The sequence below is a fragment of the Temnothorax longispinosus genome, chromosome 7, assembly GCF_030848805.1.
Source record: "Temnothorax longispinosus isolate EJ_2023e chromosome 7, Tlon_JGU_v1, whole genome shotgun sequence".
NCBI classification, from domain to species: Eukaryota; Metazoa; Arthropoda; class Insecta; order Hymenoptera; family Formicidae; genus Temnothorax; species Temnothorax longispinosus.
In genome coordinates, this window is record NC_092364.1 from 19,548,621 (window position 1) to 19,560,955 (window position 12,335).

Genomic DNA, 12,335 nt, shown 5'->3' on the forward strand with positions numbered 1-12,335 from the left:
TCCACTTTATTGTTCACATATATATTCATCATGTCACAGGCACGAACGAAATCGGCCCGTATTTGCCGGATCATCGAAAGGATCCGACTCGAGATTGGGGTTCTTACGGCGTTTACGGCGGCTCTTACGGTTACGACACGAATTGCGTGGGAAAGTTTGACATACCGAAGTATCCGAAATCGCCGTCTAAACCACCCTACGAGAACGATCAATTCTACGGCGAGTTTTATAATTATGGCGGCGCATTCGGATACGGCGATAATTATATGCCGGCTAATCAGGATTCGCTTTACGGTGGAACCGGAAGGACCGAGGAATGCTCTGTCCGAGCCGGTGCGGGATTCAGGCTTAGCCGAGGAGTCGTTCGGAAGACGTATCTGACGTCAAATCTGGACCAGTGCGAGAGTCTGTGTATTAATGAGAAAAGCTACGTCTGCCTGAGTTTTAGCTACAGGTATTATATATTTTAATAATGCATAATGGGAAAATTGTAATACTGTTGCCTCCAGTAACACTGCAAATCCAAGTTATTTTAGCTGAAACTCTTCTTACACATTTTTTGCCGTTTTAAATCACGTCATTTAACACGATTGAACGTATTAACTTTGTTTAATTTAACACGCAAGAAACATGTAAAAAGAGCTTCAGTGAAATGTGTCATTTTTAGACGTTTATGCGTGTAAAAACAACACACTTGGGGATTTGCAGTAAATATAACAAAATTTAACAGCGACTTATGTGACATTAATTTAATTTTTGATATTATAATTGGACAGATACAATGTAGCACCCACGGACCCTACGGACAATTGTCTTCTTAGCGACGTTTCATACAAAGATCTGAACTTTTACATTGACCTCGAGCCGGATCGTGATTACGATATTTACGCCATAGTCACCAACTCGAGAACATGCACGAAGAGAGAACCGAGTTCGCATCCTCCAGATGGTATACGATTTGATTGAAACTTTACTGTGAATTACCTTTAATATATACAAATGCAATTTAATCAAAATCATTTTTGATGTATTCCGTTTCCTAAACTTTCCTTAAATAAAACTGTCTTTCAAATAATGCAACTTATCGTCCTGAGTGTTGCACTACTGCCCCGATTGCGTTACCATACGTTATGCGTTCCGCTTTGTGTTTCCGGTAACTATCAAACTCGACAAACACAACGATAATTTGTCTATCTTTTTTTCTCTCTCTCTACTAGTTCTATAAGATTCGCGAGAGTCACGAGGAGTTTTTTTTTATAAAACTTTTTAGAATGTTTTTGGAGAGTCAGAAGCGGATTCGGAATGCCCACGGACGTCGTTAGAAAATCGCTAATAGTCGACAATCTAGGAGAGTGTCAGGCAGAATGCATGACAACGCAAGACTTTATGTGTAGAAGTTTCACGTTCAAGTAAGTTTTTCATGCCAAAGTCGACAGTAGGCTAAATTAAACAGGTTGTTTTGGTAAAGTATCGTTTCATGTATCGTGAAATATTTCAGATACGGGCTGGAACAAGGACAATCGGATGCTTTAACTAACTGTTATATAAGCGACTGGCCGTCGCAAGATATTAACCCTGCCCATATGCCGGATATGGATGGCGCGGAATTATACGAAAGAGGCAGTTTCGGCAGAGGATGCGAGCCTTACGCTGTACCGTTTTTTAATATGGGACGGTTCAATGGCAAGCAATCTTCGCAAGGAGATGAAGGTACATCGATCTAACGCATGCACATTTATTACACCGAATATTTTATTTCACAACTGAATATAATTGCAGTTAAATATATTTTTTTTTGTTAATATGTAATAAATTTTTTCGTAGTATGTTATTCTGGATATAACAAGCCGTGCAAATTGACACCTCATGCTGTTCTCTTGGCAACGTATGTGAATTCTGAACAAGATTGTCGACAAAAATGCTCGAAAATGAGAGAAACCGATTCCATTCCTTGCATGTCCTACAGTTACAAGTAAGCATACGTTAAGAAAATTCTTGTATGATATTTTGAATTTAACAAATTAATATAACAATATAACGTGCACGTTTATAATAATACATAATTCATTATAATACATAATTTCCTATAATTCGAAATTTATTTTTAGTCGTAATTTAAATAGAATTAATAAAAAATTATTTTTATTCTTTTATAATAAAAATCTCAAAATAATATTAATTATCCTTAATTCTTATTATTGCATATTAACTTCGTTTGGTTTCCAGACTCACTACGCATGGCACAGAAGAGAACTGTTTACTCAGTGACGTACCTACAAGGGATTTGCGACCGGGTCTGGACTATACCTACGACGATGATCACGTTCTTTACGCATGGAAGGACCTCGATCCTTACTGCATGATTATTGGTTATTCGCTCGATGACGATCATGTGTTTGGTGGACTAAGTCCAATGAAGCCCCTGCTTCCGGATCATTCGCGACCCGATTTTAGTCCTGGCAGATACCCGAGTACGAGACCCGATGATATGTATCCCGAATCAAGGCCTTTCTTTACGAAACCGGGCGGTTATGGCGTGAGACCGTTCGATCCCGATAGGCCCGATCCATATCTTCCCGGCGGTTACGGATATGGCAGCAGTTATGGAGACAAATTCGAATACGGAATTCGTCCCGGTGGATCTTTTCACCGTGAGTGGATCCGACAATTACGAACTTTATACAATTATTCGCAAAATTTTGAGTAAGAGACAGAGAAAGGTGGGTCTAATTAATTTCTCTCTCTTCTAAAGCAGCGGATGAATACTCGACTTTCCGTTATTACACGGTAAACGGTTATCCGTGCAAGAGAGGTACGAAGTGCGAAAAAAATAAACTTGCTGGATTTTGGTCCTGCGAGACCGAAGGAGGCGGATTCGACAGCTGGGACTATTGTTGCGCGCCGACTCATCATTGCGGCTTCTCGCAAGGATATCATTATCAATGGTATATTACTATAATAATGATATATCGCAACACAATATACTTTTGCTTTTCTTTTTACATCTCTAATTTCACGGTACCACAGTTGACGGTACTTATATTCAATGCGGTAAAGGAATAAGATTCTTTTTTTTATTTTGACGAAAATTAAATGTAAAACGGAGAAAACAAAACGTTAAGAATAAAATAAAATAAAAAATAAATTAATTGCAGGTGCTACGTGGGATTGTCGGAGGACCAATGGCGCCCTTGCAGCGAAAAGTACTTCCCCTATCTCCCGAGTCCGCGACCGATCCGGCCAACGATCGGTGGTGAGGATCGCTACGATCGTCCCGAGCGTCCCGATCGTCCATACGATCCCGGTTACTACGGCAGACACTGGCCGATCACGTATCTGCATCGAGAACCGCCGCCGAATTGCACGGACTCGCTCGCGTCCGCCGACAATAGTGGGAATCGTCGTTCGAACGAAACTACGATCTCGACTACGATCAAAACGCCGAGCAGCACCACCGCGGTCAAGAACGGTGAAAACGGCACCGCAAACGCGAGCAAAGTGCGCCGGCGACGGTTACGAGTGCGCACGGCCAACGACACGCGGAATGATCGTAACGCGATTTTCTCGCGAAAGATCGGCGCCCGGATCATCGCGAACACGACGCGGATTCGCGAGAATCAAATGAGCCGAGACCGCGCCGGGAAAATCGAGCGGGTTTCAAGACCGACGAACACCGAGCCGCCGCATGCCGCGCATACCGTTGCTTCGTTCGTGACGACGAACCACGTCGACGACGCGCAACTTGAAGGCGCGAAAAATAGCGACGGAATGATCAAAGTACCTCTGATCGCGCCAAATAATTCACTGCCAGTGGCGGGAGCTTAGTTATCCGAATTCGACCGCTCCGCCATTAAAGAAGCGATAGGCTTCAAATCGGAACGATATTACTTGAAATTTAAAAATCGGATGAGACAAGCTGCGAAAGACAATTTAAGATAACTGAAATATCATGCTAACGATATGTTTATTTAAGGAATATAAAAATTATATTTATAACCAAATGAATTAACGATGATTAGTTTTGTAAATATATAGATATATGCAGATCTTATAAATATACAAATATGAAATAGATTTCCGCTACAGATTTAGAAACGTCGACGTCGATATCCATATTATCGCGCTTAAAATTCAAGATGTCGCTATTTAAGTCAATATCAAACATAAAACGCGTCATTGCGCCTAATTCTTGGTAAATAAAGATGCTAAAGATTGAGATGCTTCCACAATCTCGAATTTTTGAACTATAATATGCTTTAACCATGAAATTGTACGAACAATTCGTCCTATCGCGATTTAATTCATAATTGCAGTCAACTTAATTATTTCATTGTTTGATAATTAATTGTAAAAAGGATTCATACAATAAAAAATTATGATATTACTATATGTTTACTCAATAACCACAAAAATGTTTCTAGAGTTGAAACGTTCCTAAGTGCCAACGTGCTAATTACGAACCTACGTTTTGTCCGCGCCATCTAATGAGAGAATAGAAACAACAATTTCAATGACGGATTACTACATGGATTTACGAGACGCTATTTTGAGGCTCCGAGTTTTTTCAATCGCAAAAATTACATTTTTTTATACTTTAAAAAGTTTTACAGAGTATTAAAAATAGTGATATGTAACATTCTTGAAGTGTGTCCCTTAACTTCTAATTTTTAACAGCTTAAATAGGAAAAAAATGTGTCTAGCCTATACGTGACATTTTAAGTAGCTTCGTTCGTTACTGGGTGATCCTATTATGAGATAGTGGAAATTTCTGATTTTATCAGGAAATAACTTATTACGTTAAGATAACGCTGACGGTACCGCTCCTTTTTCCCGTTTGAGTATTGACTCGATGCGTTCCATGCATGCGCGGTTAGCGTCAGTCGCGCTTCGTTCGTGCAGTAAGTCGGTCAGCTGTCCCGTCGTCGAGCAATTGGGCGCACGATCGTGCAACGTCATGTCGCTCCGGAATGAGAGTTACACCGTTGACATTGGAGGTAAATCAATAACCGCCATACTGAGCTGTCAGTTTCATATCATGAGGCCTGTTCGTTTTATCTGAACTTCTTGCACAGTTCATCCTCTTTCCTCTTTTTCTTTTTACGTTGGAGAGAAAAATAGAAAAGATGAACTGTGCAAGAAGTTCAGTTAAAAGGAACAGGCCTACTAATATTGCCAAAGGTTAAATAATTCTATTATTACATATATACACAATCACGTAATTATAAGAAGCGAGAAAAATATTATGAAAATTCCTGCGACGTGCATTAAAATAAAAATGCTTTTCAATAAGATAGCGTTTGTAATTGATAGAATAGAGTTGTAAAATATATCGAAAACTCTTTTTTCATCCACATATATCAAACTGAATTATCACTAATTAAGGATAAAAACAAGCTGTTTGACAATTGCCAAGGTGAAATAAATATTTAAATTTACATATTAAATTATGACAAAATGGGAGTTTTCGGTATTAATACTAGGACAATTTTAAATGTAACAATAGTTGCTTTCCATTTACACTCAAGTGATCTGAGTCACTCAGTTATGTGAGTATTTTATATTCTGATTCAGGTAAGATATGTCATTTTGTTTTTACCTGCTTATTTTGGTGACAAAGCTAACGAATAATAATATAGATTCATAGCCTCACTTTTAATGTGAGTCTATTATTAGATTCATTAAAGCACTGTATGGTCTCGATTGTGGATAAAAACTCAGTTGAATCTCACTTGCCAGCATGCAAAAAGAACGTGCATTCAACTGATTGTGAGTTATGACGTCACAAGTGAGAATTATCTGAGTTTTGATGTAAATGGAAAGCAACTAACATTACTCTAAAACGAAAAATAACGCTGTACGTCACAAAAATAATTTAGCTTTTTAACGTCATTTATCACGCCTTTTAGTTCACAATTTTGCCAAGTAACGCTGTGTATGCGCTGTCAACGCGGACTTGGCGAGTCAGCAGGAGCCTTAATAACGAATTTTTTAAATCAACTTTTTAATTTACTTTCTCGAAAGTGAAACCTCGTACATTTTCGATTTACTTTTAACCTTATACATATATGCTATTCTTATATCTTCGTGCTTCTCTCTTATTATTAAAAGAAAAGCAAATAAAAAATTTGGCAATTATATATATATGTTAATATAAATATTTATTTGATATTTATTCTTACTATCAACATTTTTGCATGTAAACTCACTTTTTCTTTTTCGTTATACTATTTATTATAGCACACTCTATAATTAATAATTAACCATATCCTAATGATTAATATAAAATTGCTAATTAAAAATAATAATCGAGAAGTTATTTGAAAATGTTCCGAAATTAAAAAGTATTTTCTCTTTTGCTTTGAAAATTTATTGACCTACAATCTTTAATTCTTATATAATTTTTCCTACAGATATGCGAGTAAAATACAAAGATAGAAACGAGACTTTCACGGAGGACAGTTTAACTAGCAAGGAGCCTATCGGACAGTTCAAAGCATGGTTCGAGAAGGCATGCAATACTCCACAAATTATGGAGCCCAATGCGATGTTTCTTGGAACAGCAACGAGGTAACTTCTTTTCAATTTTTCAGTTTTAAAATACGTCTTGTAATAAAATTAAATATAAACACATATGTCATATGCGTTATTGAGAAAGACAAAAGGTTTATGTGGATAGAATTGGCAATGTTTTACACAGTCTTTTAGCTAAAATTACCAGTCTTTTAGCTAAAATTACAAATTACCATTTTAGCTGAAATTACCAGTTGCGCAAAAGAAAAATAAAAGTTGTAATAAAAATAATTGTCAATACATTCACGTTATATTCACGTAACTTGATAATTGTTACAGAGATGGCGTACCATCCGTGCGCGCGGTGTTGTTGAAAGGCTTCGGCACGGACGGCTTCAAATTTTGCACGAATTACGAAAGCAGGAAAGGCCGCGAATTAGTGAGTTCAGATATTTAATTGATATTCACGTGATACCAAGGAGACAAACAAATTTTGTATTACTCGGTTTATTTACAGGCTGAAAATCCACATGCCGCGCTGACCTTCTACTGGGAATCTCTTAACCGAAGCGTACGACATTTATTATTTTTTTACACCAGGTTTAATTTTATAAATTGCAAAGTTTCCAAGATAGAATTATTTCTTACAACGGCGCTTTAATCAATTCTTCCGTCATAATCATTTTGTTGGTTTTTTTACTACCAATTATTTTAGGTACGTATCGAAGGTATCGCGAAAAAAACCTCGGCGGAATATTCGGATCGTTATTTCCAAAGCCGGCCGTATGCGAGTCAGATCGGGTCTATGGCCAGCAAGCAAAGCAGCGTGATCGCTAGCAGGCAGACTCTCATTGTGAAAGAAAGAGAGCTGCTTGCACAATTCCCAGAGAATCAAGTTAAAAGACCTGCCCACTGGTAGGTATAATTAAAAAATAATTAATATATTATTAGTAAATCATTATATATCAAATATATATATATATAGATTAGAGAACGCGCGTGTAAAACATTGACCGTTTTTCTAATTAATTATTTCGAATATAAAGGTTTCTTACACGAGAAACACGTATAAAAGCAAAGAAGATTAATAGTCACGTGCGATGGCACACTGCCATACACTCTCGCTTCGTTTAGCAACACTAATACATTTAATATCGCTGACCTAACCGTGAATTAATAGCGTCGTGCATCTGCCACGTGTATAATTTCCAAATTTAGATCATCGTTTATTTGTAAAGATTCATTATATCAGATGTTCTATTTCAGGGGCTGTTATCTCGTCGTGCCACATTCCGTTGAATTCTGGCAAGGTCAGAGCGATCGTCTTCACGACAGAATCCGTTTCAGACGTCCAAAAGCGGACGAGAAAATAGACAATATTCTCTTGCACCAAGGAGAGGACGGATGGGTTTACGAAAGACTTTCGCCATAGAAAAACATTTATTGACCAAGTTAATGAGCTTTGCGTACACAAGAAGAGAAAACAGTCGAACAAATCTTGCTGCGGAAGAATCGCTATTGTTGATTATTGCAACATTCCGAGCCGATACCTCATAGTTTTACGAAGACAATAATATTATTCACCAGACATGTGATATTTTTCGTGGGTTTTTCTCGTGAGCTTCAGGATTTCTCTGTTTACGCCTAAAATATATACAGTCGATATCGTCGAATATCGAAAAAGAAATAGATTTAAAATTAATTGTTAATCACCATCTTGACTTCTCCACACCGATTTGACGTCGAAGCATCCGTCCTTCAAGATGAGATTCTCAAACTGTCTCATTCCACCACCCACGCCAAAATAGTAGGTTTTTCCAGCGACAAATCTAATAGAAATCACTCGTTTCTAAACTTAAGTTTTGATATAAAAATGAGGCATCAGTGATCCAATGTACTCACACAGTGCCGTCGTCTTTTAACTTTGTCTTAAAAATCTCGTACAATTTTTTATGATTGTCCGAATTGTAGATCGTTTCGCTCGTAAAGATATAATCGTACTTCTTATTTTCGTCGAGTAACGTCGCGAGAAAAGCCCAATCCCCGGCATAAAATTCACATTTCGTCAGTACAATCGTACGATCGTCAAAATTCAATAGCACGTTCGGAATGGTCACGGATCTTAGCACTTCCTCGTTCTACAAAAAATTGTTATCGTTAATCGCGGCCCACTTTTCAGAGTGACAATCACAAATCATACGAACGTAATCTTGGAAATGGACCACGGAATTTTTGCGAAGAGATAGAAGTCCAATCAATCCAGCACCGCATCCTAAATCCATGACGAGTTTGTCTTTTAACTCGATCTCCTTCTCCAGTATATACTGACCCAAATCGAACGTGCATTCCCAGATTTTTAACCCGCCTTATTGCACAAAAAATTTTTAACGCGTGTATTAATGAAATTTCGGGACTTCGAATAAAATTTAAATTGTCAGTAAAGTAGCCTAAGAAAGCTTTAAACAAATTTTAATTAACAAAAATCACCTTCGTATTTCGCTGGAATGAGATCGGAATGTTTCGACTCGGCCTCAATGATATTCTGATAATTTTGATCTGATAAATCCTGTGTTACTTTATCAGAGCGAATTAACTTTAGAGTGCAACCAAGAAACACTTCAGTTTCTGCATAATAATCAGCCTGATATCTTGCTCCGATTTGTTCGGGCGTTATTTCGAGTTTTGTAGCGGAAATCCATTCTAATTTCTGCTTCTGTTCGCTATCCTCTAAAATTATTTAAATAAAATAAATAACTCCTTTGCGCGTGCATACTTCGTAAAAATTGAAAGATACAAAGTTGAATATTCGCGGGAAAACAGTTTCACAATGCTCTAACCGCTCTAACCTCAAATTACGAACAGGCACGTGTGTCTCTAGACTTATCCCAAAAATATGATTAATCGTACCTTCAGCAGTGCCAGCTGCATCTTCCGCAAATCCAAACTTGAACATTTGTTTGCTAAGTTTGAATTGTAAAATTAGAAAGCTACGCGTCTCTGGTAAAATTAAAATACTAGACAGGGTATATATCAATAACTAACGTTTCTCAATGTAATGGTAAGCCGATGGTAACCCAGAAAACTGCTGGACCACTTCTCGAGCTCGAACTTGCTTGGAGAAACGCGACACCTGGTATATAGTCGTGCAATTTCTAGCACTAGCAATTAAGAGAGCACTAGCAATTTAAAGAGTAGCATTATATGTATGTAATACTTCGGAGTTTATAAAAGATGAAGAATATATTTGCTGACAATGTCAATACTGTCTTATTGTAGCACAATCTTATGATGCAATACTCGAACAAGTTAAACTCGATGCTAAGTGGATCCATTGAGGAAAATTTTAAATCACAATTCCATTGATGCAAATATAGTAACTGCTGTTGTTTGTTTGCTCTTTGTTAAAGAATTTTATCTTGATACAGTTGCAAGATAATACATTTAAGACCAACGTGTTGCGTCAATTCATTTCTACGAAAAAGAGAGCTGGGGGAGAGAGAGAAAGAGTCGAGAAAGAGAGAGTAGCGTTTCCCTACTTTTCTACAATGATGTATAGTACGTGATCAAATTCTCTAATAACAATTATACCTGATTATTGCCTGATAATGTGACAATTTTCCGAATAAACAATCATTAACAACATTAACGTAATCGGTTATCAACATAATCATCAATATCGCTCCCGATAAAGATTGATTCTCGACAATAATTTTATCATTTGTAATTTCAGGAGAAAAATGATGAATTTTCTGAAGACATTTTTTAAACTATTTGTGTGTGTGTGTGTGTGTGTGTGTGTGTGTGTGTGTGTGTGTTCGTTTTAAATTATTATAGGGTGGTCTCGCTCTTATATATATTCACTCTTATATTACAAAAAGTATACGGCCGTTGTTTCGATATTTCAATTGTATGACTTGCATGACGTTCGGTTCATATCACGTTACATTGATTACCACTATTTTATCGTTCAAGTAGTTATCGCAATTGATCACGATGTTTTCCTATAAATCCTATAATTATATTTTTCATGTAATCAGTCAGTGGCAATCGTACGTTTCGCGAGTTTTTTAAAATATTTTAAATCGTTCTCTAATTAATTTTTACTGCTTTGATAACATTATTATTCGCGACTACGCCAATGTGTGACTAACGATTTTATCACGATTATCTAAGACAGTGATTTGTATATACTCCGTTTTTTTTTCAACTTTTTTTTTCAGTAATCATGCTGCATCACCTAGCGCCTATTTCCGAGGATAGGATTATACTCTTCAGTGCATTCGTGGATCTCGATATTAATTCTATAGCATATAGTGTTAAATTAATGAGTTTGTTAATATATCCTTAGTTATATCCTTAGTTATATCGTTGTAGGAAATAGAAGTTCTTTCAAGAAACAACTTGGCGTGTTACGAGAATTACGCCAATGACAAACAGTTGCAGGAAACAATTAGTTGACAGCTAGATGACAGCGCACTATGACGGGCAAACAAAAGTCATTCGACGCCTTTCATGAATGAGGCGTTATCTCAAAATCACACTCTCGCAACACGATATATCCCATCATTATATATTGATGGTTATTATTCCGAGCAGATACAGAATAAAAATTTCTACGTCGACACATATTTTATCTACTGTAACTCAGTGAAATCGAGTCTGTCATGTCGAGTGCCAAACAATGTTTTCGTCTATTTTAATTATTTTTACTTCATTATTGCAGCGATGATTTCGATAATTTCGGTGTCATTAAGTTACTAGCAATATTATATATATGAAAGGTACAAGGGAAAAACATGGCTATCTTGTAGCATGTTTCAAAGAACTTTCATAATCTTATCTGTTTTACTCAAGAATGCATTTCCAATAACAAATACAATTCATTAGAAATAAGACCATTAGAAAGATGTACCGTGCTGGGAAAAAACGGTCATAGTCACGCGCTTAGGAGAAAAGGAATCAGAGTCTAACATACAATGTAAACATTAAGGCTACGTTCCGATATTCACTAAATTTTGTACTAATTTTTTTCAATAGCTTCCTAAGATATCTGATGTCTTGAAACTTAAAATTGCAGTTTTTTTTCGAAATTACTCCGGATGGATCGGACATTGATCGTCTTTCCCCTATACCCTTCATATATGTAGATTTGTAAGAATATCTGATGCATAATTTACCATTCAAATATACACAGGCAACGATATATACATACATATATACTTATATTGGATAGAGTCAATTTGAGCGTAGTTCTGTTTGTGCAAAATGCATTGTTTTTTCATCAGAAGACAAATATGTTATTATCTGTCAGATATTATAGATCAGATATCCAAACGCGCAAAATAGCAAGTCATTAATATTATTCACATTATTCATAGAAATGTATGGGCATTTTAACAAATTGCGCGCTGACGTTATTTATCAAAAATTCTCGATCGCTGATGTGATCGAAGCGGTCAAAATGAGAGAATAATTAAAAAACCGATTCACTAAATAGCATTTTATGTGTTCTGTATTACTATCGCGATATTGATTAATTTACGTAACTTCTAGATACCGTTATCGGAAATTCACGATCCAATTTGATAAAACTGTGCAACTCAAGTTCATCGTAACCAGTAGCTCATGTAAAGAAAAAGTACTAAACTGTATTAATAAGAAAAATATATATATACGTATAATAAATCCGATCAATTAATAAATAATAGTTCGAGACTTCGAAATAATCTTAAATCTGACTTTAACGCATTTCACCCGCATTTAAGTGTTAGAAATGTCGCACTCAAGTTGAAGAAAAAGATGATTTTTTTTTTAGACAATGAGTT

At 36.5% G+C, this 12,335-nt stretch overlaps 3 protein-coding genes across 5 annotated transcripts in view; 2 read left to right on the forward strand and 1 right to left on the reverse strand.

The window, feature by feature from the left end:
• LOC139815606 (uncharacterized) overlaps window positions 1–4,384 on the forward strand; it is a 294,108-nt gene extending 289,724 nt beyond the window's left edge. For 2 of the 3 annotated variants that reach the window (XM_071782622.1, XM_071782620.1), the window contains 8 exons: window positions 40–454; window positions 777–949; window positions 1,271–1,409; window positions 1,499–1,710; window positions 1,825–1,972; window positions 2,227–2,651; window positions 2,753–2,945; window positions 3,156–4,384. In XM_071782622.1, the coding sequence (XP_071638723.1) occupies window positions 40–454; window positions 777–949; window positions 1,271–1,409; window positions 1,499–1,710; window positions 1,825–1,972; window positions 2,227–2,651; window positions 2,753–2,945; window positions 3,156–3,825 (2,375 nt within the window). In that variant the 3' untranslated portion in view covers window positions 3,826–4,384. The remainder of the gene's footprint in view (window positions 1–39; window positions 455–776; window positions 950–1,270; window positions 1,410–1,498; window positions 1,711–1,824; window positions 1,973–2,226; window positions 2,652–2,752; window positions 2,946–3,155) is intronic. The other variant, XM_071782621.1, reaches the window with a different exon arrangement.
• A 324-nt stretch (window positions 4,385–4,708) lies between these two features.
• LOC139815618 (pyridoxine/pyridoxamine 5'-phosphate oxidase) lies at window positions 4,709–8,219 on the forward strand. The gene is made up of 6 exons (XM_071782640.1): window positions 4,709–4,994; window positions 6,411–6,567; window positions 6,850–6,949; window positions 7,028–7,081; window positions 7,226–7,425; window positions 7,777–8,219. The coding sequence occupies exons 1-6, from the start codon at window positions 4,850–4,852 to the stop codon at window positions 7,940–7,942; spliced, it is 822 nt and encodes a 273-aa protein (XP_071638741.1). The 5' UTR covers window positions 4,709–4,849; the 3' UTR covers window positions 7,943–8,219.
• LOC139815617 (histidine protein methyltransferase 1 homolog) lies at window positions 8,013–12,265 on the reverse strand. The gene is made up of 6 exons (XM_071782639.1): window positions 9,418–12,265; window positions 8,998–9,237; window positions 8,715–8,875; window positions 8,413–8,648; window positions 8,224–8,339; window positions 8,013–8,154 (listed from the first exon to the last, which is right to left on the reverse strand). The coding sequence occupies exons 1-6, from the start codon at window positions 9,461–9,463 to the stop codon at window positions 8,087–8,089; spliced, it is 867 nt and encodes a 288-aa protein (XP_071638740.1). The 5' UTR covers window positions 9,464–12,265; the 3' UTR covers window positions 8,013–8,086.
• Window positions 12,266–12,335: the final 70 nt, after the last annotated feature.